The 26349-nt window shown below is 44.5% G+C and overlaps 1 protein-coding gene across 12 annotated transcripts in view; it reads left to right on the plus strand.

The window, feature by feature from the left end:
* CELF2 (CUGBP Elav-like family member 2) overlaps positions 1-16883 on the plus strand; it is a 558667-nt gene extending 541784 nt beyond the window's left edge. For 8 of the 12 annotated variants that reach the window (XM_055543532.1, XM_055543526.1, XM_055543528.1 and 5 more), the window contains 4 exons: positions 3467-3664; positions 8394-8537; positions 11518-11689; positions 13068-16883. In XM_055543532.1, coding sequence (XP_055399507.1) covers positions 3467-3664; positions 8394-8537; positions 11518-11645 — 470 coding nt within the window. In that variant the 3' untranslated portion in view covers positions 11646-11689; positions 13068-16883. The remainder of the gene's footprint in view (positions 1-3466; positions 3665-8393; positions 8538-11517; positions 11690-13067) is intronic. The other 4 variants (XM_055543529.1, XM_055543530.1, XM_055543535.1 and 1 more) reach the window with 1 other exon arrangement.
* Positions 16884-26349: the final 9466 nt, after the last annotated feature.

The raw sequence follows: 26349 nt of genomic DNA on the forward strand, positions 1-26349 counted from the left end.
AAGAAAGCAGAAAGGAAAAAGGTTCTTTTTCTTTCCAGACTGGATGGCTCTTGATTAGCGAGCAGACAGTAAATGCAGTGGTAACCAGGTGACAGCAGAGTACTGCACCCCACTAAAGCTGCCTCCAGCGCCCCTCTTGCCAGCAGCCCTCATGGCCTTGACTCCTGTTTCTGACCTTGTTCTGCAGACGCTCCAACTCACTTGTCCTTCCCCTCGGTTGCAGACGAGTGTTTGCACACACCCCTCCATGCTGCTTCTAAGCCCCAGGACCTAGTTCCCCTAAAACAAGGAATTTGATTTGACCGCCTGCCTGTCCTGGGTCTGCACAGTACCAGGCCAGTGGGAGTGGCTGTCCTCCTCAGCGCGTGCTCTGACTGCTGTGTGTCGTCCTGTCCGTGTGGTCCGCCGCCTCAGCCTGTCCTGTTGCCCTGTGCTGGGGTTTCCCGTTGTTACCGTGAGCGGCTAGGGAGGGACCCTGTTGAATGGCAGAGAGACCGTGGTTGGTTCTTGTGTGGGGTCTGTGTTATTCAGTTTTGCTTCTGGCAAGAACAATGGCCTTATTGTTGTGTTTTTTAAATACTTTGCCACTGGATAACCATAGGTATAGTTCATGGGAAATTAAGACTGTATCTAGTCTCAAATAACCTCTGCTAAACAGTATGAACTAGGAAAATGTTTAAACCCAAAGTCATGCACAAAGAAAACTACATTCTGCCTGCTGGGGTGAATTACCATCAGAGCTATTTCACAATCCCAACACTGTCTTGGAGCTTATACTTGCTTCTCAGACAGCAAGAGAAAACCTAATGTAGAGGGTCCTCCTTCAGACCGTTCCTTCACAGACAGTGATGCCACCTGTCCCACTGGACAATCCTCAGAAAAGGAAGTCAAGAAACGGGAACCTGGGCAGAGGCCACTAGACCAGTTTCCGTGTCATTGCCATTTGCTCCCCCACTCCACCTAAGAACCATTACCTGCCATCATAAGGAGAGGTTTCTGGTGTTCTGGGTAGAACCAACTCTTTTCCACCGACAAAGGAGCCAGGGACAAAGTAGGTGGTAGATGGATCCAGTTAATTCCCAAATTTACCCCTTCCCTCCCAGAGGGTTCCTCATCTCCCCACAAAACAGAAGTTTTGGTTAGTAAACAAGCAGCTACGCCATTTGAGCTCCATATCCTTGTTCTTCCTGTGTAAGTTCATGCATGGATGGAGGGACTGAACAGGAGGACACTACTCTAAAGCTAAAAGCAGAATGGCAAGATGAGAAGGAAGGAGCATGGGCAGTTCACTGACAGGAGCTTTCCCTCCTGGATTATGTGAGGCAGGTGTCACTAACAGCTGAACTAAGAAGTGCACTAACTTTATCGCTAGACCATTTGCAGAGGCCTTCCCGCCCTCATTGAGCTTGCCACACCTGTCCTTTTGTTCCAGCCTTCCTCACACAAATAGCACCTGTGGGAATCTCGATTAAACTGGGATGAAATGATCAATCCATTTGGCTTTTTTGAAGAAAGTCCTATTCTTCGAAGGGGAAGCATTTTATGCAATTAACCTTCAAACCTCTATTTCTGTTGTCCAAAGTGCTTAGGTGGAATCAAATACCAGCAGCTGAACTGACAAGTGTTAATGTCATATAATGATTATTTAATATAGAATAACATTAAATCATCAACAGGAATAACTCTCAGAAGTTGAAATCCTTCTCTGATGGTTCTTTGAATTCTGCCTGGTGATCAGTTACCCATCCCGCCTTGGCATTGGCACACACACCTCAGAAACAGTCAGAATAAATTCCTTCATGGAAAGAAAGCTGAAGCAGAGTCAGCAGGCCTTTGCTGGCCAGCGCCTCCCGAGCTTAGTTGGGATCAGCTAGAGCTGCTTGAAATCACTTCCTTTTTCGAAGTTGGCTTTCCATGCTCATGACCCCCAGGCTCTCCTGGACACGCCACCCTCACCCCAAACATCACCCAGGGGCAGCACTGTCCCCTTAGCCCCCCAGGGAGAATGCCAGCCCTGAGGCACCATGAGATTCCTCCACGCTTAAGCCATGCTCTCATTCCTGTCTTGTGTGTAATCTTCTAAGAGGTGAAGGTGTCAGGTGTCAGAAGAACAGAGCATGATGGAGTAAGTACCTGTCCCCTCTCCCCTGTGTCCTGTGGATGCAAGCAAAAATATGCATGGAAATATCGAGGCGATTCTGATATCTGATTCCTCTGTATGATAGCTAAGCATCTTTATTTTGTTGTCCTCTATTCTCACCAGACTGCTTATTACAATTTTTTTCAGTTAATCATCTTTGCTATTTTAACATCCTTAATCAATAGCCCTAATTCCTTCAATTTTCATTAATGTTTTCACTGAGTTCTTTGCAGAAACAGATTTTTACCAAAAAAAAAAAGTCTTCCTCGTAAAGGGAACTCAGAGGAATTATGATGTCACCTCTTCCATTTCCTGAGTTCATTGAAAAGTTCACACTCTATTAAAGTATACTTGTTTTTACTCAGTATTCAGGAAAAAGTGACACAGTCAGCAACCATAACAGAGCAAAAGAGCAGCCAGGAGACAAGGAAAAAAATCAAAAGTGTGCTGGCCGCCACCCAGTTCACATGGGTTAATAGCCAAGATCCAGCTCCAGACGCAGGGTCACTTCAGTTAACTGGAAAACATGGCATGGAATGCTCTCTTTGATGGGAATCCCAGTTCCATGGGCACTAATTAGTATTTGGGCGTGTGTGTGTGTTTGCTTCAGAGAATGGTCCCATCCCCTTTCTAGCCTTTCATACTGAATAAGCAGCTTCAGTCCTCCTCAATGAGAGGAGGGAGCTGCATTTTTTCCTGCACCTTAATTCTTCATCAGCAAGACTCTCCCTAAGGTCCTCATCCCCAACAGCATCCTTCAGCTGCTTAGGAAGCCAGTCAAAGGAACTGGCGATTCACTGAGTACAGCGCTCATCTTCCCAGCCATTTCCACATCAGGCAGCTTAGGGTGAGAAGGTTCATTCTGTCCTTTCCTTTCTCAACCCCTGGGCCATCCCATGGCTCCTCAAGAACCCCGTAAATAGAGTTAAGTGTACAGATCACAGGCCTCTGCCACTAATGTTTTTTTCTTATGTGCTTCCAAGCTATAAGCAGAAGGCTCTTATTTCAGAGAGCCCCAGTCTTGCCAGTAGCACCCTGCATGGAGTTCAGATGTATTGCCCACCCATAGTGCCTCGGAGAATTCGCTCCCTGGCCTAGTGAGTGAGACTCACCATCGCTCAGGGGGTTGTGGTGGTTGTCTGTATGTCTGCCATTATTTACGACTTGTTCCTTCATGGTTTTGTCTTTAAGTTCACGTTGGTGTAACTGGTGTGCTCGCTGCATGCACTTGCTGTCGTACTTGTGTCAAATGATTCTCTGACTTCCTTTGGAAAGCACTAATGAAAAGTGCTGTTTCTCTTCTCTATTGTTGGGTTTTTTGTAAAGTTGCTCAAATGCTCTCAGGTATGGCGGCTCTGAATGGAGGACTTGGCGCCACGGGCTTGACGAATGGCACGGCGGGCACCATGGACGCCCTCACCCAGGCCTACTCAGGGATCCAGCAGTACGCGGCCGCGGCGCTGCCCACGCTGTACAGCCAGAGCCTGCTGCAGCAGCAGAGCGCCGCCGGCAGCCAGAAGGAAGGTGGGTGCCCGACCCGGCCCGCGGGCAGCGTTCGGCCCCGGAGCAGAGTCCCAAGGGAAGTTGTGATAAGCCGCTGTCCTGAGAAGAGCGGCCTTTTCATTTCTCCTGCTCACGGTTTAAGACATCTGACAGGCCTGAACACTCTGCTGCAGTGTTCTAGCTGTCTTGGACCTGCCACCCTCTGTGTGCCATATCGCAGTTACCTAGTAGCTGCTGCCAAACTGTTGCCAGGAGCCCCCTCTCCCGCATCAGAAGGGCCATCGCCTTTCTCCCCTCCACCTAGACTCCTCGTTCGAAGAAGGCCAAGTCGTCAGCGCAGTGTCCCAGGGGCTCACCGGCTTTTGCAGGGCCCACGCCCCCCCGTGACGGGGAAGCTGGCCTTGCAGTTGGCAATGGTGTCCAGGTTAATGACGAAATCCACTCTTAGGATCGACCCAGTCTTTGTGTAGTCAGGGTCTTCTGGGGAAGCAAATAAGGGATTGATTGCCTTGCTTCTGTGCCAATAAGGCAAAATAAACATCAGGAAGTGAATGCTAAGAATACATGAAGGCTAATTATAAAGCAGTTAATGAACTGGCCCGAATAGGGAGGGCTTCTCTCTCTCTTTCCTTCTTTTGGTTCCTTCTTCCTGACTGAAGTTGCTTTTAAAGCAAAATCTGCACTGAGATATTTATTCTCTTTCTGACTTGTTTTGCATAAAAGAAGCAAGGATAAGAAAGTGTTGAAGACATTTTTAAAATTCCTTTTCGTTCTGTCCTCACCCATAGTTCCAAACTGGCTTTTGTCTGAAGACTTTGACTTTAAACACGGTCTCCAATAAGAAGTAGAATGGTTTTACTTTGTCAAGTTGGGAACTGTAACAGGGACACAACTCTAAAGATCGTGTCATTTTGGTTTTTTTTTTAAGGGTTTTTTTCTGTTTATCTGTAAACAGCATTCAAAGTAGAAGGAACTTGAAAATCTGAGTTTCTCCCAACTCTCTTTCCTCTCAGTTATGATGTTATTGTAGTTTATTTTAAAGCTCGCATGACTGTCCAGACAGCTGCGTTTTCCCAGGTGTGTGGAGACCCCGTGCCATAAATACCTCAGCTTCCCCAAGGAAAGCCTGTGTGGCAGTCCCTCTTTCTGAGGTCTGACTTCCACGGTAACAGATGAGGGTGGTAGGAAATAGCCTGTGAGATAACCATGTCCTCGGGAGACACCAGGAAAGCCAGTTCCCCCCGTGCATCTGAGTGCTGGTCACTTCCCCGTCAGCCAGCAGGGATGGCCTTGGGGCAAACCGTGTAACCTGGATCCCATTAGGCACCAGCAGACTAGAAAGTTAGTGGCTTAGGAGAGTCTGGGCCCCGAAGTTGCTTCACCCCAGCTCAGGGCCCTGAATTTCTGTGCGTTGAGTTTCAGGCACTGCTTGTGCAATAATTAACCCTCTGGGATTAATGTAAAATAATTCAGAATAAATACTGCCTCTCCAGATTACTTATATTTAGGTGTGCGGGCTAGCAGTAACATGGGTTAGTGCTCAATCTTTGTTCGTGCTGTTTCAGGATTGTTTAGGTCAGGTCTTTTTTTAATCTCCCATGTTTTCGTATGTCTCTTCTGATCATCATCTTCTCACTCTGTTAACGTGTACTCAACAAATTTAAACCATCTTTTCCTGGTGGCCACTAACTTTCTAGTCTGCTGGTGCCGAATGGGATCCAGGTTACACGGTTTGCCCCAAGGCCATCCCTGCTGGCTGACGGGGAAGTGACCAGCACTCAGATGCATGGGGGGGGGAACTGGCTTTCCTGGTATCTCCCGAAGACATGGTTATCTCACAGGCTATTTCCTACCACCCTCATCTGTTACCGTGGAAGTAAAGAATCTACCTGCAATGAGGGAGATCTGGATTCGATTCCTGGGTTGGGAAGATCCTGAGGAGGAGGGCATGGCTACAAACTCCAGTATTCTTGCCTTGAGACTCCCCATGGACAAGGGCCTGGTGAGCTGTAGCCCATGAGGTCACAGAGTCAGACACAACTGAGCGACAAAGCACAGCATGGCATTAGCTTAACTAAAACATAATTTAAAAGGCAAGTAGTACTGAGAAGGAAAGAAAAATGCCATGATGAATTCTACTGCTAAACAGGGTTTTAGATTTCCTATTCCTTAGTTCTCTAATCAAGAGAGCGCAGTCAACCTGATGTATTTAGTCATGTACCCTAGTATATATTTTCCCATAGGAAAGTGAACCAGTCTGGCCTTGTAAAGAAATGGTTTTAATATTTCTCCAGCTAAGACTTTGAAGCATTAGGCGTCCCTACAGATCTGAATTCAGGCAACCCGATCACCTTTCCTGCCATTCCTAAATAGCCTCTGACCTCTTTCACACCTTCCTCTCCCTGAGTTTGCAGGAGGCACGTCACTCACACACACACACACACACACACACACGTAGGTAGAGCCCCCAGATCCCAACAAGACGCTGGCACCCCCAGTGCTTCCTGCTGCATCAGGGGCCCTGGGGCCCTGTGAGAAATAAGAACTCGGGTGCCAGGCAGCTGGACCAATGAATGACACAATTCAACATGCTCTGGCAAGTCAGTCAGGTGTAGTGCAAGTGCGAGGAGTGCGTGGTTGATCAGCAGGTTTCTTACTGAAGGGAGATGGGAGGAAGATACAGAGGGTGAACCCTCGAAAAATTGTTTCTTTGCCCTTGGCATCTCTGGCGGTAGCCGCCTTCACTGAATGTTAAAGAGATATTCCATACCAAGTCACCTCTTTCTCATTTTTGTGTTAACGACTTTGGCAAAATGCAAGTATTTCTTGGTGGTGAGGGAGAAGACAGAGCCTCCTTGGGCTTATTTACTTTCTTCCTATGTCCTTGGTTCCCTGTCTGGCCCAGACACATACATTCAGAAGGCACTGCATCCGAGAAGGCCAGGACTGCCGTGCGCAGCCAGTAATCTGTCATAGTGCATTAAAACTGCATTTTCTCCCTGGGCTTGAGGAGGTGAGATGACTTCGCAATTCAAATCGGGTCCCATTAATTCTCATTGTGCATCTGGATTTTTTAGTTAGAGGCACGACCAGTTTGGGCAGTACCAGGTCTCCTGCTCCACACACTGCATGGTGGCTCTGAGAACATCCATCTCCCGGGTTCTGGTTTTGCATGTTTTACGTGTTGACTTCTTTTAGTTTTGTTTTTTTGTTTTTTTTGTTTTTTTTAACCAGGAAACATCTGGGGACCTAAACCCTGTAATTGTGTCCCTTTAAATACAAAGTTCATCTCTTGCACTGGCTATGCCCTTGGAAATTGTGAGCAACACAGAAAATTAAAGTAGCCTCATTAACACTTAAATAAAAGGAAATGCTTCATCTCTGTGGCTTCAGAAATTTGTTCCAAGAAGATCTCTCCTTGTGAAAAGTTCCCTACATTACTTTTTCCTTTATGATTGTGTGTGTGGAAAGAAACTTGTTTTGAGTTTTCTTTGCAAAGATGTTTATCCTTTATATTTTTACAAAGTTCTTTTTACCCCAGTTTTATTTTTCTTCAACCCATTCAGATAGATATACTCCCCACAGCCCCTAGGGACCCACTGCACCTTGTCCCCTGGGACTTCCCAGGGGCACAGGCAGTCCTGGCTCTTCTCCCATGAAGGTCAGTTCAGGTCCCAGGAACCAGTGGCTTGGCCACTTCACCAGCTGGACGAGCTCCCCTCTTCCCAGACACTGTGCCCAGAACATCCCAGAGGCGTCCAGCCACGGGGCTTCCCCAGAACCTCTGCAGAAGGATCTGCCATGCCCCCGAGCACCCTCTGACCTGGAAAGCATGCTTACCTGTTACGTATTAGAAGGTGACTATCTGGCATCAGGTCACTGGGAGTCCCTCCTTTTTGCTTTCTCTAAGCTGCAGATAGTTCTTATGTGGGGAGTTAGAGATGGGAGAATGGAATGGAAATAAAGTTCAGAGAGCTTTCCTCTCTGGTACAGCTAAGCTCTCCCCTGTTCTGCCCTTCCTCCTTGTATTTCTGGAAGTGATGGTTAAGAGTGAAGCTCAGCTTAGTGTTTGAGCAGCTTCTGTACCTCGTACATTCAGTGTGCAAGGCTAATTCCCAGGGACATCCTTCTGATCACAGTTGTGAAACTCTGGCTACCTATTTTTCCCTGCCTTGACTCACTGCCAGTCACTTCTAATAAAGATGATGATTAGACTGTGTTAAGCGATTTGCCAGATCAAAACTGGATGGATAATTAGGTAAATGATTGAGAAATCCAAGCAGCATTACTGCTATATCCATTATGTCTAAATTGCTGCAATTTGCGTAGAATACACAGGATACTCTCTCCAAAAGACAGTATATACTATGTGCTACAAAACACAGCCACTCAGGAAAAACCCACACCTGAATTCTGCCCTCCACTCCACCCCATGATTGCTACCTTCACATCCAGGAAGACTGAAAATATGCTCACGCACAGTAAGCAAACGTGACCCACAGATTATAGATGAAAAGGATGCCATTCTTAACCACTGTCTCTTTGGAAATCAGAAAGATATGAAGCATGACTCCTATCCTAAAAGACAAACCAGCACTGGACATCTGCCTGTCTCCATTCTCATTTAACAGGAGAGAAAGCCACATGCTTTATTAGCCCATCTGTTGTTAAAACATTCCTAAGAAGCAGCTTTGGAAACTAAGAAGTGACGAATACCTTACTCTGATTTTTTTTTTTCTTTCCTCTTTAGGTCCAGAGGGTGCAAACCTCTTTATTTACCACCTTCCACAGGAGTTTGGAGACCAGGACATCCTGCAGATGTTCATGCCTTTTGGAAATGTTATCTCTGCTAAAGTCTTCATTGACAAACAGACCAATCTGAGCAAGTGCTTTGGTATGCAAAAGAAACCCAGTTAGAACGTTACAGGGCGCTCCCAGTAAGGAGTCCTGGGAGGCAAAGTACAATGGGCAGTATTCTAGATGCCAGGACAGGGCCTTCAGTGTGTGTGGTGGTTCCTGGCCTCTAGATCCATTAAGCAGACTAGGCAGAGTCATCTCAACCGGAAGAGGAAAAGGGGCTATATAAAAAGGAAAGGTCTGGGAAACTGAATGTGCCCACAGAGGAGGTGATGCTTTGTATTGTACTGTGCAGGGACCTCACTACTGGGAACTCACGTCTTCACTGTAGAGCAACGTCGGTCTCTGGGCCCTATAGTCTAGACGACGAGCTTCACCAGATGGAAGTATGGTTTAGAGACTGTAGCGTGGTCGAGGCTGTCCTGATAGAGGGGCGCTGCAGACACTTGGCGCGAACCCTGCTCCCTTCACTGTGACTCGGATGCTGTGGGTGTGGGCAGCACACTGTGCTGGGGGCTTATGGTCCGGCGTCTGGTAGTACGTAAACGCGCACACACCTAAGTGCACACGCCACCCCCACAGCCCCAGCTCCACGGGCACAGGGACGGTGGCGGATTTAGCTCATGGTGGCGTGAGAGGCTGTGGTCTGGTGGGGGGTGGGATCTGCAGTCACAGCTTGAGCAGGCAGAGCGCCCCGGGACACAGGTCTTCTCAGGACCCTGGACAAGCCCTGATGCGTGGTGGCCTGAGCTGTCACGGCCTCCTCCTCCAGGCAGCCTGGACTCTGCCTCCCCAGGGTGACTTTTGCTCCAGAGAGAGGAAGGCAGGCTCCCTGCGTGCCCTAATGTTTTACAAAAGAGGTGAGCATTCATTCAATTTAGTTCTCGTTTTATGTTGTGAACCCTTGTGTCTCCCACAGTAGTTTAGAGGCTCAAATGTCTAGGGTATATGTGCCTCCCGTGGCAAGTCCTGGCCCACTCTGAGGTGCAACAGTGCTTTATTCACTCGTCTGATCTAATGACTCACATCGGTCGTAGGTACTAACAGCAGCACAAAACAAGATCAAGTAGAACAGATACGGGCCCGCGGAAAATGAAGTGCATGGTATAAAGAAAAACAGGTGGGGTGGTTCTCAAAGAGGCAGAACCTCAGACTTGGTATTTGGCTGATGGGTAATGGGGCAACCCGTCTAAAGAGAGTGCTTTGGCTTCTAAAATTCCATTATCATAACATCCTTCTAATTTCTGTGCCGTCACCAGGAAGGTCTGAAGCCTCTGTTGTTAGGGGAATCAGTGTGTCAGCCATTTAAAGTCACTTTCTATCCAAGTGGAAAGGCTGTTAGCCTGAACCCATTACAAGTACATAAACGCCCTTGTAATGGTTCATGAGAATGAAATGGAAAGTAAGTCGTTACAGAGGGTGTGCGCGTGTGTTTTGTAAGAGCTCAGGAAGCTTCCCTGCCCCAGGCTTCCAGCCAGACGTTTATGGTCCTCATCACTAAACAGTGTCTGAGCTTATTTGGTGATTGGAAAGGGTTGTACTTTGCAGTTCGATTTTGAGAAAATATTTACTGTCCTGAAAAGAGTCAGCCTACAAATTACTTAACCACCGTGTGTATAACACGTAGCAGACGATTGTACTTAGCATTAGGCACTGTGTTTTCAGTTCTGCAGCATCCAATATGTAGGTGTCTCAGTGAGACTGCTTCTTGGGGTCCCAGGTTCGCCAGTCATAAGCCATACCCCATTCTTTATCCTAAGCTGTTGGCCAGGTTTCATTATCCATTTCACCCTTGATGCATTTCCATTCTTGTAATCATCTTGCTACCACTGGATTAAGATGTAGAAGAAGAGTATCAGCAAAGTCTTAGATCCAAGATCACATTTATTGGGAATTTAAATTTAATAAAAACTTAAACCTATCTTTTTGCATACAGCCAGAAGAGAAGCTTTTCTGCCTTATATACTATACACCTCTTATTACCAGCTAAGAACTCTGCTAAGGGTATATTTATGTCCCTTTCTTCCTCTAACTCGTAAAGGAATGTTCTCCTTAGTAGATGGAGAAACTTGGTATAAAACCTTCTGAACAGTGGATGGTCAGAGTTGAAATCCAATCAGTATAACTTCTTCCAACAACAAAAGTAAGTAGGGGCAACACTTCTGCACTAGCATTAACTGAAGAAGCCTTGGCGAGGAACCCCTACCCCCAGTGCTAAAACAAACCATGTGCTCAGAATTCTGTGTCTGGGTCTTGGCAGAGTTTGGATGGTTGTCAGAGGTATCTGAGTGTTGGTACAGAGAAAAATTGTGGGAAGTATGTGTTAGGATGGCTGTTAAGCCCTGAGCTGTTTAGACTATTTATTCTCCAAGAAACACTTGGGGATATACAAGGTAGCAATTTCCATTCTAGTGAAGTCAGTGGAGCTTTGAAAATGGAAGTTGAGATAGAGAGAATGGCCCAACATTTCCCCTGGGCCCCTAGGTTCCTCTCAGTAATAGCTCCAATTGGTAGAAATCAAGTACAAATTATTCTAGAGTTAATTCGCTGACCCCATCCTGTATCCAGGGAGAACTGGAATGAAAACAGTCCAGGTCTTTGGCAGCACATCAGTTGCCTTCTCTTAATTATCGTGCCTCTAAACCTCACCTGGCTGGGGCCTGGAGCCCTTTGAGAGCCCTGCATGCACTGATATACTGGAGACTCTTGGAGGAGGATTCTAAGGCACAAACAGATTTGACTGAATTAGTCAACAGACTAACCTGACTCACGACAGTGCTGTGTTTTAGCTTTCTGCGGAGGGGGGTTGTTCTCATGATAGCCAGTCACCTCCACTGCTTCACAGTGGATGTTTCCAGTGCTGCCCCTAAACCACGACCACGAACTGAGTAGAGCTGACCCGAGCCCCTAGGTTGGACCCCGTCACTCCCACCTGCAGAAACATTCTCCAGCCACCCTGCACTGCTCCCCTGCCTCTCCATCCTGATTCCCGCCCTTCTTCCCCTCGTGTCTTCCAGGTTTTGTTAGCTACGACAATCCCGTGTCTGCGCAAGCTGCTATCCAGGCTATGAATGGCTTTCAGATTGGCATGAAACGCTTGAAGGTCCAGCTGAAGCGCTCCAAAAACGACAGCAAACCTTACTGATCCTCCCCCCAGAGGCTCCCTGCTCTTATTTTAGCTTTCTTAGGGTAAGTCCCACGAGCCAGCCTGGGCTCAACAGGAAAGGCAGAGGAGGACCACATTGCCAACTTTTACCAAGAGAGACGGTTATTTTTACAATAAGGCCTCCATTTCCCCTCCCGCCCCCCACCCAGTTCGCCATAACTAAACTCGGCTACCTTGTTTCTATCAAGTAAATCCTCCTCCACTTGTGCCACTGTATTCTCCTTTGTTTTGCAATTTGAATCTCCTTTAACCTTTTTTTGTTTTGTTTTGGGGGTTTTTTGCGTTTTTGTTTTTGTTTTTTTTTTTTTAAGAAAAACACGTATACAATAAATGACATCTTGAGAATTTACAAGGCAAACAAAGGCTAACGTGCAGTTCTAACTCTGAGACCCCTGTGCCCCAGAGCACTGCCTGGAGAGTTCGCCCCTCCTGCCCACGCCCAGCCCACAGGGGGCGCCAGCTGTGTATAGAGGGTAAGGTGCTGGCATAGCACCAGAGAAAAGCAGGAGAAGCACTTAAAGCTAACACCACAAAACGTCTTTCCACTACATTTGGTTTAATAAGTAGGTTTTTATTTTAGGGTTCAAAGAAACATGACGTTTATTGGTCAGATTATTACACTGGTTGTCTATTTTGTTATTGTTTTATTTTAGTTTTTAGAAAGGATTAATGTAAAAAAAGATTTAGAGATCTGTTTCTTAAAGCTACAGGGTTTAAAAATTAAAAATGAGTGAAAATACTTGATGTTTCTTGAAAGATAAATTTAATAATAAATAAATAATACATAAATACATAAATAAAAAAGAAAGCCACAGGCCTGTAAATTTTATTTGTAAAAAAAGCATTTCTATTTTTGTACAAAATTTTTACTGCCTCAGAAATAATGGAAGCTATTTATTGCCTACTGTTAACTTATTGGGTACCTGAAGAGCAGTTCTCTGTGCTAGCTAGATTCTTCTGAAGTAGTCTCTAGAGGAATCATTCTAGGAACGGGCTTTTTTTCACCGTTGAACCCTGGGCCTAAAGTTCATGCTTTATCCTCTCGGTGTTTGTATCTGTCTGATGATTTTGTTCGTAACCTCCATTATCTAGTTTACAGTTTGGTCGTCTGACTTTCCCGTCTGTTACATTCGTTGAAACTGGACCCTCTTCTTCCCATCCCTTGCCAGTCCCTCACCCCAAAACACCCAGAATCCATCCCTTCTCCCTCTCCGGATGGATTCTCTTGGGTTCCATTGTGTTGTGGATAAAGAGTGTAAGAAATGCAAATTACGTGGATGGCTGGTAGACTCCCTAATGACCTAAGATTTGCATTAGTTTCTCTCCTGCACCCTGAAGAGTGATTTTGTTGCTGCTGCGTAGATTCTGTGTAACTTTTTACTCTCCCTGTTTTCTCCCTAGACATCTTCATGCCCGTTAGTTCACCGTTTGCCTAGCATGTCCCTGTGGCGTCTCAAAAAAGTTTCATCGTCCCGTCATTGTTTCTGATGTCTTTCTGACCTCACATCATATTTGGTTCTCCTACTGACCTTTGATCTAGTTTGACCTTTGAAATTTGCATGTGACCTCATCTAGCTATGAATTCTGGGAAGTCAATGTGAAAAACATTGCTGCATTCATGCAAGACTGAAATTTATTATTAGACAAATTAATTATAGGAAAAAACCTGTGGCAAAAATGTTTCTTTCTTATTTTTTCTTTCTTTTCATAAAACAGACTTGAAAGTATTATACAGGGATTGGCATTCTTCCCGGTCACTGGTAACAATAGCAATATGTGTCCAGGGACACAGAATGTTGGTTTCTAACAGACTACTTCCAAAAACAGTTTGAGAAAAAAACTGTCTGATTTTAAGTCTCTAGAGGTCTGTAATAGTTTTTACATTTTTCAGGCAGTGTAAAGTTTTTTGATAAGGCCATTTTAGGTGGCTCACTTTCTCATTAAGATATATATATAGAACCACTTTTGTAGATTAGTATAAGAAAAATATTTACCCTGTTTTGGGGCAAATGCTACCTATTTGTGTCACCTTTTGCTGAACTGACTCACAAGTTAGACAATCCATGGTTTAATGCACATGAAATTACCTATATTTTATACTGTTTCAATGTACAGGAGAAAGGTTACTGTAAACTGTGTTACGTTGGTGCTTCTGTGAATTAAGTTGTGGTTTCATCATGAGTCTTATGGTCTTAATGTTCTTTGTTGATAAGACAAGTTTAGAATTGGTTTACTTAAAACAAAAAAGAATTTCAAAAAAAAAGTTGTTTGCTTAAAAAAAAAATTTCATGTGAGGGGAAAAAAAAATCCTATTCCAGAATAAGTTTTGTGTTGGCTTGTAAAGCATTGATGTCATTTTTTTTTTTTAATTGTGGACTATTTAGATGTGTTTGTGTTCAGCAAAATGTGATTTTTTTTTTCTTTTAAAGAAAAAAAGTGAAAATATATAGTGCCAAATTCCAAAGGTACTTCCTTCCTAGAGCTTCAGTGTGTTTCTTGTGAGAAGTAATTTGATAACATGGGTATTTTATTATGTGTTTTGTATAAATCCCTAATATTTAAAAAACAAAAAACAAAAAAAAAAGGTTAAAAAGTTTGTTAACTTGCTATCCTGTGGTCTTGTTGCCTGAAATTGTTATTGTTTGTTATTTCTCTATGATGTTTTTTGTAAGACATTGTATAAGTGCCCATGTCTCACTTTTTTAACCACTCTGCACATCAATGCTGTGACGGCAACCTCACAATGTATTTTCTTCATGATATATGGAAACCTCTAAGGTGAGAAAGTTTTGAACTTTTAACCCTTTCTACCCAGAGCTATCTGGAATGTTGATAACTTTTTATACTGTCATCATTTCCGTTTGTTTTGGGGTGTTTCTAATTTGGATTTCTTTTTCTGCATATATCTTTCAGTTGTTTCTGTCTTTCCTACTTTTTTATCCTTTGGTTGAGATCCAAAAGAAAGGAAGAGAGTTTTCGAGATAGATGGGAATGGTAGATAGAGTCAAGCACCTAAATAAACCTTAAATTCAGTCTGCTTTTGAGGTCAGGTGAGCGGTATGTTCCAGTTTACAGTAACATCATGCACCTGTCCAGGTAAACCACTCTGTGATGATGGGGTAGTCTTTGGAGGGATTCTGCTTTCGTTTCTTATTCCCAAGGTAATGTTTCTTATCAGCCATTGTGCTGGGGATTGTCCGACCCCAGTGGATACCTCTGAATGAGCAACGTGTCTGGAGTTAGACGCTGACCATCCTGTCCCTGCCTTTTTGTTTCCTCTGAGCTGAATGCATCTACAGGGGACTGACCATTCAAGGCAAACTCAGTTCTTCATCAGTTACTGACCAAATACCCAGCACCAGTTCCTGCTGCCATTCTCTAAAGTGCCATATTTCTTTGACTTCATGTGAACAGGTCTCTTGCTGTCCTGACAAACCCCAAGTCATCCCTGCAACCCACTCAAAACTCCTACCTTTTTTGGAAGCTTGGTTCGTAAAGGAGTTCAGAAACTGCTGGCCCCACTTCCTCCACTCCCCACTGAGCACCCTGCTTGGCTTATTGTGTGTGTGGATGTGATAGCCCTGGGAGGGAAAGGACTAGCCTCTATTGATGCAAAAAAAAAGTTTCCTTCTTACAGCACATGCACTTACAATGAAACGACCTGTATTATCCTCACACGTGTTTACTACTGCTGGGGCCTTCCTTCATCCTTCGAGGGCTATTTTGTACTTCCTGCAGCTGAATAATAAAGGTTATCGCACACGTCTCTCTCGTATATACGATACGGTGGTAACACAGATACACATGTAAGAACACAAGACAACACCATCTGAATTTCCTAGACTGTTTCATTCAGAATCTCATCAATTATACATAAACCTTAAACCATCTTCCCCCACTTCACTGAAGCCAGAAGTGCTCCAGTGCCCTCCTCCTCCCCCCCCCCCCCCCCCCCCCCCCGCTCCCCCACCTCCCACAGAGGAGCTGAGTGCACTCAACAAGAGGCTCAGGGCTGGCGCTTAGAGCTAAGTCTTTATTCTACAGGCAACCAAGACAGTACCGTTAGGGGGAAGGTCCTTTTTCTTTTTTTGAGGGGCATGTTTCATTGCTCAAAAGATAACCCTCCTCAAAGACAAGCTGTCCTTTTCTTCACTTTCTCTCTTAATATCAAAAGGAAAAAGCTGCAAGGGTGCGAAGGGCCTGTGCCAGAAGAAAACACACAGGGAAACTGCTTTTTTTTAAATCAAGTGTAGAGAATAGTCATTTTTAAACTGAATTAGAGAATTGCGATCAAATGGCAGTCCTCAAAGGTGTAACAAGTTCATCTTTCTTTCACCATAGGGGTTATAGTTCTTTGGCTTGTGCTACTCTGGATTCATTTTACTGTTTGTTTTTAATTATCTTAAGTGCTAATTAATAAGAAATAAAATTTTAAAAAAACCTGTAGTTTCATTACCTTTTTGAATAATGTCATACAAAAAAATGTATGTGTTTTTTTGTGCTGTGAGAATTGTTGTTTGTAGATTACTAATATCCTTTTGTTTAGAATTACAAAATAGTTTTTAAATATTGTCTGAGAAAAGCCAAAGTTAATGCAACCTAGTGGAAAACTGTAAGACCATTTGAGTATTGTTTGTTTTATTGATGCATTTGGATTTTGTTGTTTGATGGAATTTGAGCCAAAAAAAAACCGCAGGCTTTCCTATTTCTACAACTGATTGTACTTCTGCATTTTGTACCAGTGGAACTTTTTATACTGGAGATTAAAAAAAAATGGAAATTTTTGTGGCTTACTCTAGTGGGCCCCCTGACAAAGACTGATTTCAAGTTTGATTTCTGGTTGATAGAAAGAAAGTTGCTTTTCTTTTGAGAATTAAAAACTTTGGCTTGATTTCTTTTTTCCCTTTGCTTATATCTAGCATTAGAATTTTGTCTTAAAATACAGCGGTAAGTTTCACTTTTTATTCTGTATTGTGCAGTTACACAATAAGGTAATTAGATTTAGAAGTACTCAGTCACTTTAAGTGGATAAATGTATTAGTTAAAACTTTAGGGGTTTGCTTTTTTGCTGTTTAGATCAAAGTTTTTTCTGATTCTTCTGTCCTCATTGTGAACATAACCGTGTAGTTGAAACAGTCAAACTTATTTTTGTAACGTATGTTATTGTGTGATGCAGTTTTTTGCTTCTGTCTCCAATATTAAACCATTTTCCTAATACTTGTTTCTCTCTCTGAGTGTTGTATTGTTGGTAGTCATTGTATGTTGGTGATACATCTACACGCCTCACTGTTTCACGTATCTGTTTTTTTCTATATGTTGTGTAAAAAGATACAGTCGATTCCACCTAAGTGAATATCTGATTTGGGGAAGGGGAACTACACACCAGCCACCTCGGATTTATGTACAACAGCCTATTTTAACCACTGCTTCCAAGACTTATGTCTATGGTCTACCTACATAACTGCCTGCAGAGTCAGATTTGCCAAGACCTTGTCTGGTCTTTTGACCACACTGGTACATTACACTTTCTCTCTTCTCCTCTGCTCTCTGCCCCTCTCTCCTCTTGATATGTGTATGCAGTTCTTAACACTGAATAACCATGGCTGCCACCTTGCTGCATAATCTTAGGAAGCGTGAGAAGAGAGGCAGCAGCGCTGGGGTTTCTTCTATCTACCATGAGTCCAAAGGCCTATCATTACCATCAAACTCTTCTCAGAAACAAGTCACTTTTTTTTTTAAAAGGTGAGCTCCTTAAGGGAAGAAACTAAACTTTACTTACCTGGTGAATAGATATGAAAGGCATTAAACTTAAATCCATGCGTTGCCATCAATCAATAGCTATGTGTAGAAAAGTAAATTATTTTAAAGAGCTAGCTGAATCCAGGAGCAGCTTTAATTATTAAAACTAATGGAAGAGAAAATACCTGCAAAGGCTCAAATGGAAGCTCTAGTCAGTCCGGTTGGGTGGGAGGGGGGAAAGGTTAAGCTTCTCATGCCCAAGTCTTCGTAATACATCATCCATTTCCACATGAAAACCAAGAACGCCATATACATCCACACACTCCCTCCTGAAAGTGTATACTTTGTAGAAAGCCTTGTCCCTCACCATCGCCCAACCCCAGGCAGAAAACTAGAGAAAAAACCATTCCTTGTATGCCCTTGAAAGCTGAAGCCACAGGCCCTCCTCCCTTTCTGCCCATCTCTTCTGCTCAGGAATCTGATTGCTCTCCAAGTGCTCTTACAAGATTCCACTGATGTCTGCTCCCTGTCTGATCTCTCCCTCCAACTCTTCAGACACACACACTCTGTCTGACTCAGGCCAACCAGCACCGGCAGCCATCCCCTGGCTGCCAATGAGGTCCTCCCTGCAGGTGCTCAGGCCCCTCGCCCTCCGGTTTCAGCAGCCCCTCTGAGCCCTAGCCTCTTTTTTCTAGTTGGCGGCACAGCACAGAGGGGCTGGGTGAAGCGGAGGCAGTTTCCCACATAGGCCAAACACCTCAGCAAAGTAGCCTCCACTAGCTCCAGACCCGCGCAGATGGGAGCTGACTTCCTGCCAATACTTCACTTAAACCTCATCAGAGCCTTCATCAGTTTGCCTCTGAAAACCCACTGCTTACATTAGTGGGGAAAAGAGTGCTAAGGGTGTGATTTCCCTTTCTTTCTCGTAAATACTTTTGCGTGGGTGGAGGGTGTGAGGGAGGGGAGAAGGGTGTAAAGAGGGTGATCAACTCTTTCCAAGATGCGAGTGTTTACTTTTTCAATATTTAAGTCATACAAGTATCTACATCCACCATTTGGCACAAGGCAAAATACTCATGCTAAGTAAAAGAAGGGAAAGACAAACCAGAATTTTCTGTTGTTTTGGGAAAACAACGGAAACAATAATTCTCCAAAGAAGGGGACAAAAATGCTAGCTCCCTTAAGCACGTACGCTGTAAAGCCGGTCCCTGCTTAAATTCACACTTACCTTCTTGATTCCGTAAAACACCACTGCAGTGTCAGTAAGGCGTCTTTGCCTGCCACGCACAGACCGCACTGGGACATGACAGACCTGTCAACGTTGACTTTGCTGACAGAAGTCACACGTCTGCACAGCCCACAGCAGTTCTGAGCAGTCTCGGGCGGGCACTCTGGGCTGGCGGGCTAGGAAACACAGTGAACATTAATGTACTGTGAATCGTTCCTGATAAGTGAATAAAACATTGTGACCAAACAATCAGCTTATTCACTTATCAGGAATCGACTGTTCTGCTAACTCGCTGTTTTTGTTTTTCATCTCTGTTGTAGTTCACTATTTCTGCTGTGTTCTGTTTTCTCCTCTCATGCTTGGGCAAAATCACTGGGAATACTATCTTCATGTGACCATGAAACGTTTATATCGAGTGAAAATGATATCTTAACAAAAATCTATGCACTTGCTATCAGGAACACAATACTGGATGTGTCTTATATATATTGAACTATATAGTACTCGATTTCTTAAATAAAGCTTAAGAAAGGATTCTGTTGTGTGTAAAGTTAATGTTAACTATTTTTCAAAGCAGTGTTTCTAAGGGGTATTTTTGTTCTTTTCTGTCGTCTTGAGTGATACAGGATATTTTTCATTAAAATTATAATCACTGGCTTTATGACTTAATATTTAATAAATTGACTTTGGAAACAAAATGGAGTGGGGTGGGGGGAGTTCTTCCGAGTGTATTTTAGTGAGAGACATCTGGAAAACCATTCCCTTACTGGTGGCCGTGGCAAATCTGAGGCGGCAGAAGAAAGCAATCCCTTCACCACCAAGAGACCCCTGGAAAGCATCCAGAATCTGCCCTGACCTAGAAAACCCCACTGCCTTTCTGAATGTGATCTCTTTAGGCTCAGAAGAAAGGGGACGAAAAAGAAAGGCAGAACCAAGAATACTGCTGGTTGGCATCAATGCTTTTCCAAAATGAGTTGACACTAAAACCATACCCTGCTGGAGAGCAATGGCGGGTCTATTCAGGACTGCACAATGAAAGAAAGCGAGAGAAGGGGTTTGATCACTCAGGATGAGAAGGGTAAAGTTTCAAAGTGACATGTGAGAGAGACATCCTATAACAGTTGCAAAGCTTAAATGGGAGGCCTGCTGCTCAGCCCTTTGAAGTAATATTTTTGATATTTTTCCTATGGGCCATAAGTCTGAACAGAATGGCATTTTCTGTTGGATTTCCTTTTTTGCTTTGAGGTTTTGTGTTAGATTTGTTTTTCTTGCTTAGTGTTTGATTCGAAGAAAAAGTCCTAAACTTCTACTTGCAAAATGGCACAGGCATGCTAATCCTTTATAAAACAAACCTTATTCATCCCCAGTAATGAGGGACAGAGACAGCACAGTCAATAAAAATCCCCAGATAATCCAAAATTCTTCTTCCAGTCTCCGCCTCCTCCCACCCTAAACCTCCAATTAATATTTGTGACCAAAACCAAAATTTCCAGTGAAAGTGAGAGATCAGAGAAACAGTCAAGGGTACCAAAGTCCCAGGGCCAAAGTTGATGCACTTGCTGGAGCTCATGCAGTTTAAGGTCAGGGCAGAGATTCTGTTTTTAAAAGGTTAATATTTTGAAAACCATTGGTCTGCATGAACTGGTCTTGGGTGTTGGTGACCTTCACCATCAGTCTCATAGCTAGAAAGCATCCTCTCTGTGAAAAAGGACATATCCAAGGCAATAATGGGAAGATGGGCTCTGAGCCTCAGGGAAGAAAGGATGAATGCCAATATATGCCCCTCTTGAGCCTGCAACCCCAATTCCATCATCCCTGCTCCAGACTCACCGGCCAAAAGCTGTGTGCTGGGGACCAGCTCAGAGCAACGGCATGAGGGTCTGTCAGGTGGGAGCTGCTTTAGTGGGAAGGCACCATTTCTCTGAAACTTTCTCTACTGGCAGCAAAGCCACCTGGCACCAACTTCTGCCTGCCCACATCTGAAGGATGTTTTTACAAATAAAAACTATATGTACATTACATACATACACATAAAAGACATGGTCTGTGATCTGCAACTGATCAATTATAGTTAAAGCCCCAAATAAAAATCCCCAGCTCTGAGATGTGAGGTGGCCCCTCAGTCTAGAGGCTGGTGTGCAAGGTGGAGAACGTGCCTAGATGCCCTCTGGAGCCACGTGCCTCCGTGGGGATGCCAGCACAAGCACCCATCACCCATGTAGCCTCTCCGTGTCTTCATTTCCTCACTGGCAAAACTGATGCAAGAATAATACCAAGTGCAGAGGGCTGTGAGAAGGATTAACTAGGCCAGTATTTACAGAACACTTGTGATAGGGTCCATCGTGTTGTAAGTACTCAGCAAGGCCGACCAGTTAGCAGTGGTGTGCACTAACAAGGCCCACTGCAAGAAACCAGGAGAGGCAGGCCCTCCCGCAGGCTGCCCTAGGCCTCGGGTAACAACTGACTCCATTCTCAGAAAAGGAAACCTTCCACTGGAATCCACCCCTTCCTACCTTTAAGTATTACACTTACGTACCTCTTACCCAAAAGAAAAGCCTAGCTTTCCCGTTTAGGTCCTAGGTGGGAATGACAGAAATCACCTGGAGATATGCCTGTAACAAGCCTTCCAAAGCACTTGTGTTCTCAGTTGCGGCACCAGAGCCAGTATGTCTCTCAGCACCTCAGGAAGAGCGGGGCCAGGGCTCAGAAGCCTGGATGAGGCCAAGCACAGAGCTCTCTAGACCACCTCACCCCACCCCCAGCTTAACTGCTTCTGTTTGTTTTGATTACTGGTGATCCAAGTAGAATTTTATTTAAAAACACAGTTTTGCTACTAAAAGCACAAAGATTAAAACTCACTGCTTTAGATGGGGGTAGTCCTAAGAGAGGGTCACTGTTACTTAGGCTCTGTGCCATGTACTTATTGTTTGGAATCAGTCTCTCCTTCTCCCTTCCTCATCTCTCTACTGCTTCTGTGTTCCCACAGTTCACTGTCTGTCTGACACATCACGACGTTCACTATTTGCTGTGTGCATTTACGTGTTGCTCGACTGCGAGCTGTGACGGCGGTGACTGTCTCATTCATCTCTGTATCCCCAGTGCCGCAACACAGTGCCTGCCATGCAGTCAGTGTTCAGAACCACCGGGTGGATGGATGAATGCAGCAGGCGGTCTTGCTAGGGCTGGGAGAAGCATTCCTTATTAAGCGGACAACTCAGGAGATATTTGTGGAGAGAAGTCTGATTACAGTCTGGGATGAGGATGGTGGAAACTGGTGGTCGAATTTAGGAGCCACTGTGTGAGGCCTGGGGCACAGATGGGGATGAGGAACACTCATCTGCTTGTGCATCCCAAACACACAGGTTCTGCCTTGCTGCCACAGAGCTCATCAGCTACTCGGTCCTGACTGGAAGGACATTCCTGTAATTAGGTCAAACTCCCTGAGCAGTACTGTCAACTTTTCCTAAGCTAAATTCTGAACCCTCTCGGGAACATTTTTTAATCTAGGGACTATCCCTAGATGTTTAATATTGAAGAGATCAGACCACTGAACCGAGTACAAGTCAATAGAAAGCTATGAGTAAAGGCACTGACTGCCAAGGCACTCTTGAGAAGCGGTCAGCACCCTTCCACCCTCTCAGCTGCAGCCACTGTTCAACCTGCCAGGTTAGGCCCGGAGCTGGAAGGGCCACGGCAGCCCACAAGCAGCACAGCACGACTGACTCATCAGAACAGCCCTGAAGGCAGGCAGTCCATGCTGCTGCCCCAATGCTGTGTGGCTCCAGGCATCCGGGAAATGCACCTGAATCTACGTGATATGTCCCAGCTTGTCAACAGCTACCACAAAGATAGAGCACAATCCACTCAACAGTCACTTGTTCAAAAGACAGGTATTAAGCAGCTACCCCATGTGAGGCACTCAGCCCAGGGCGCGTAGTGCAAAGAGAAGTAGTCCATGGCCCTGCTTCCAGGAGTCTGCCTTGATTGGCGTATCTGCCAAGTAAGGAAAAACTCTTCAAAGCAGCAAGAGTAGATGTCCAAACACAACCCTCTCTCCCCACAACACGTCTGAACAGACTGTCACCACAGTACCCAAGCAGGGTTATTATAGACTGAAGATCCACAGACTAGGCCTTCACTGAGCTTGGTGCTATTCAGACACAATGTCTTCCTGGCTGGGTGGGGTAGAGTGACCAGAGAATTCGGCAGGGTGCTGGTCTGCCTGACCCAGGGCCTCAAATAGCCTGGGCTGGCTCTGGAGCCTGGGCTGCTCACACCCAAGCAGGAGAGCTGAGTCTGCCCTGCCTGCTCAGAGCATGGCCCTCACCCCACAAACCCCACACCAGAAACTCTGTTCTGGAAAATGTGGGAGTTGCCTAAAGTGGGCCTACTCGGTTCCACCCAGGCCAGAGAACTGAGTCATAGCCCATATACTGCAGAGCATAACCCCAGCCCCACCTGACAGAAAGAGCTGTGAGAACACCTGGAACTTGCTGTATAACCCAGCAACGCTCAAGCCAAGAGGCAGGTAGGCAGAGCTGAACACCCCTAAAGCAAAGCCAGAGGCCCTGTTCAGCCAGACAGGGGTAAGCTTGAGCCGAGACCCCAAAGAGCCTGAGTGGCGCTGGAGCTGCTGCTTCTGTGCCCAGGCAAAGAAACTAATTCATAGCCCCACTTATCACTTAATACAGCCATCAACCTGCTAGACAGGAGAGTCTTACCAGAGCACACAGAAGCTGCACAGCCCATCCAACAGCCCTACTTACAGTGACACTTGCCCAGAAAGCTGTGGCTTTTCCTATATGCAGAGGAAGGCCTGTGGCGGCATCTGACCAGAATGTTCAGTGTACACTCTTGCCTGCTTCAGGTCCTCAAATTGCAGAGACGCTAATTCTTAGCCCCACCTACAGCTGAGTATAGTACCCAAGCCTGACCAGAGAACCCAGGCAACCACAAAGCCCATCGTACAGCCTCACCTGGACAGAGAACAAGCTAGTGTTTCCAGCCAGCTGCTCTCAACGAGTGGCACACACCACTATCCCATCTCACAGCTTAAAGCACCAAAATTAGACCTTGTATCAGGCGCCACCTGTCCAAGGACATATGCCCAGAAACCTAAAATGAGCTAATAGTTAAAAACTATGTCTACCGAAGAAAACCTGCAAAGTCTGGAAGAGAAGACCCCTTACTCAAACTGCACAGACATCAATGTAAGGAATCAAGGATTATAAAAAATCAGGAAAATATGACACTATCAAAAGTAATTAATAAAGTTCAAATAACTGACCCTAAAGAAATAAAGACCTATGAACTGTCAAAGAGTTCAGAATAACCCCCCTCAAAAAGTTTAGTGAAATACAAGGAAATAAAAACAACTAAATGACATTAAGAAAATATTAAACAAAATAAGTTAACAAAATGAGAAATGCAACAGAGAAATAGAAACCATCTACAAAGATGAAATACACAAAAATACTAGAGCTGAAAAATACAAAAACTATCTGAGGCATTCAATAGAGAGCCTCAACAGCAGACTCAACCATGCAGAAAAAAGAATCAATGACCTGGAAGACAGAACATGTGAAATTATCCAGTCAGAGAAAAAAGAATGAAAAAGAGTGAAGAAAGCCTATGGGACACAATGAAAAGAAACAATATTCACATTGTGGGAATTTCAGGAGAGAAAGAGACAGAAAGTATGTTGAAAGCAAAAAAATATATTTTCTTTAAAAAGTTATATGTAAAGCAAAAAAAAAAAAAAAATTTCCCAAAACTGGGGCGAAAGCTACATATCCAGATACAAGAAGTCCAAACTATCCCAAACAGGGTGCTATGATTACATTGTCAAAAGTCAAAGACAAAAGATCATTAATAGCAGCAAGAAAAAAGAAGTTACGTAAGAGAGAACCCCATAAGATAAGACTATCAGCAGATATTCTCAGCAGATACTTTTCAAGACAGAAAAGATACAGAATGCCTTAAAAACAGAAAAATCCAACGATACAGGAGACTCATTTTAGCCTTAAAGACAAACAGAGACTGAGCATGATTGGATAGGAAAAGATTATTTCAAGTAAAGCATAAGCAAATCAAACCAAGGGCACATGTGTGCTCAGTTGCTTCAATCGTGTCCGACTCTTTTTGACTCTGGACTGTTCCCCACCAGGCTCCTCTTTCCATGGGATTCTCCAGGAGAGAATACTGGAGTGGGTTGCCATGCCCTCCTCCAGGGGATCTTCCTGACCCAGGGATGGAAATCACATATGCCTTCATCTCCTGCATTGCAGGCAGATCCTTTACCCACTGAGCAACCTGGGAAGCCCCAAACCAAGGTTGAAATGAATGTGAAAGTTGCTCAGTCGTGTCTAGCTCTTTGTGACCTCATGGACTATACAGTCCATGGAATTCTCCAGGCCAGAATACTGGAGTGGGTAGCCTTTCCCTTCTCCACAGGATCTTCCCAACTCAGGGATCAAACCCAGGTCTCCCACATTCCAGGCAGATTCTTTACCAGCTGAGCCACAAGGGAAGCCCAGGAATACTGGAGTGGGTAGCCTATCCCTTCAGCAGATCTTCCTGACCCAGGAATCGAACCAGGGTCTCCTGCATTGCATGCAGATTCTTAACCAACTGAGCTATCAGGGAAGCACCGAAACCAAGGTTAACTATAGTTATATCAGACAAAAGACTTTAACCTGAAAATGGCAAAAAAAAAAAAAAAAAAGACAAAGAAGGTCATTATGTAATGATAAAGGAGTCAATACATCAAAAAGATAGTTCAGTTCAGTTAAGTCACTCATTCGTGTCCAACTCTTTGCAACCCCATGAATCGCAGCACGCCAGGCCTCCCTGTCCATCACAAACTCCCAGAGTTCACTCAGACTCATGTCCATTGAGTCGGTGATGCCATCCAGCCATCTCATCCTCTGTCATCCCCTTCTCCTCCTGCCCCCAGTCCCTCCCAGCATCAGAGTCTTTTCCAATGAGTCAACTCTTCACATGAGGTGGCCAAAGTACTGGAGTTTCAGCTTCAGCATCAGTCCTTCCAATGAACACCCAGGGCTGATCTCCTTCAGAATGGACTGGTTGGATCTCCTTGCAGTCCAAGGGACTCTCAAGAGTCTTCTCCAACACCACAGTTCAAAGGCATCAATTCTTCGGCGCTCAGCCTTCTTCACAGTCATATATGACCACAGGAAAAACCATAGCCTTGACTAGACGGACCTTTGTTGGCAAAGTAATGTCTCTGCTTTTCAATATGCTATCTAGGTTGGTCACAACTTTCCAATTGTAAATATTGATGCATCCAACGTCAGAGCACTTAAATAAAGCAAATACTATAAAAAAGCTAAAAGAAAAATATATGGCAACACAATAACAGTTGGAGACTTTTAACATCTTATTCTTAACTTTGAATAGATTATCCAGACAGCAAATCAATAAGAAAACGGTGAATTTGAGCAACACTGTAGTGTGAATGAATCTAACAGACATATATAGAACATTCTATCCTACAAAGTAGACAACATTCTTCTCAAGAACACATATTCTAGGATAAATGACATGTTTGGCCACAAAACAAGTCTTAGCAAATTTAAGAAGACTGAAATCATATCAAGTTGTCTCCTCTGCTCACAATGGTATGAATCTAGAAATCAATAATGAGGGAAAAACTGAAAATTTCACAAAAACATGGAAATTAAGTAACATTCTTCT

This window comes from Bubalus kerabau, chromosome 13 (assembly GCF_029407905.1).
Source record: "Bubalus kerabau isolate K-KA32 ecotype Philippines breed swamp buffalo chromosome 13, PCC_UOA_SB_1v2, whole genome shotgun sequence".
NCBI classification, from domain to species: domain Eukaryota; kingdom Metazoa; phylum Chordata; class Mammalia; order Artiodactyla; family Bovidae; genus Bubalus; species Bubalus kerabau.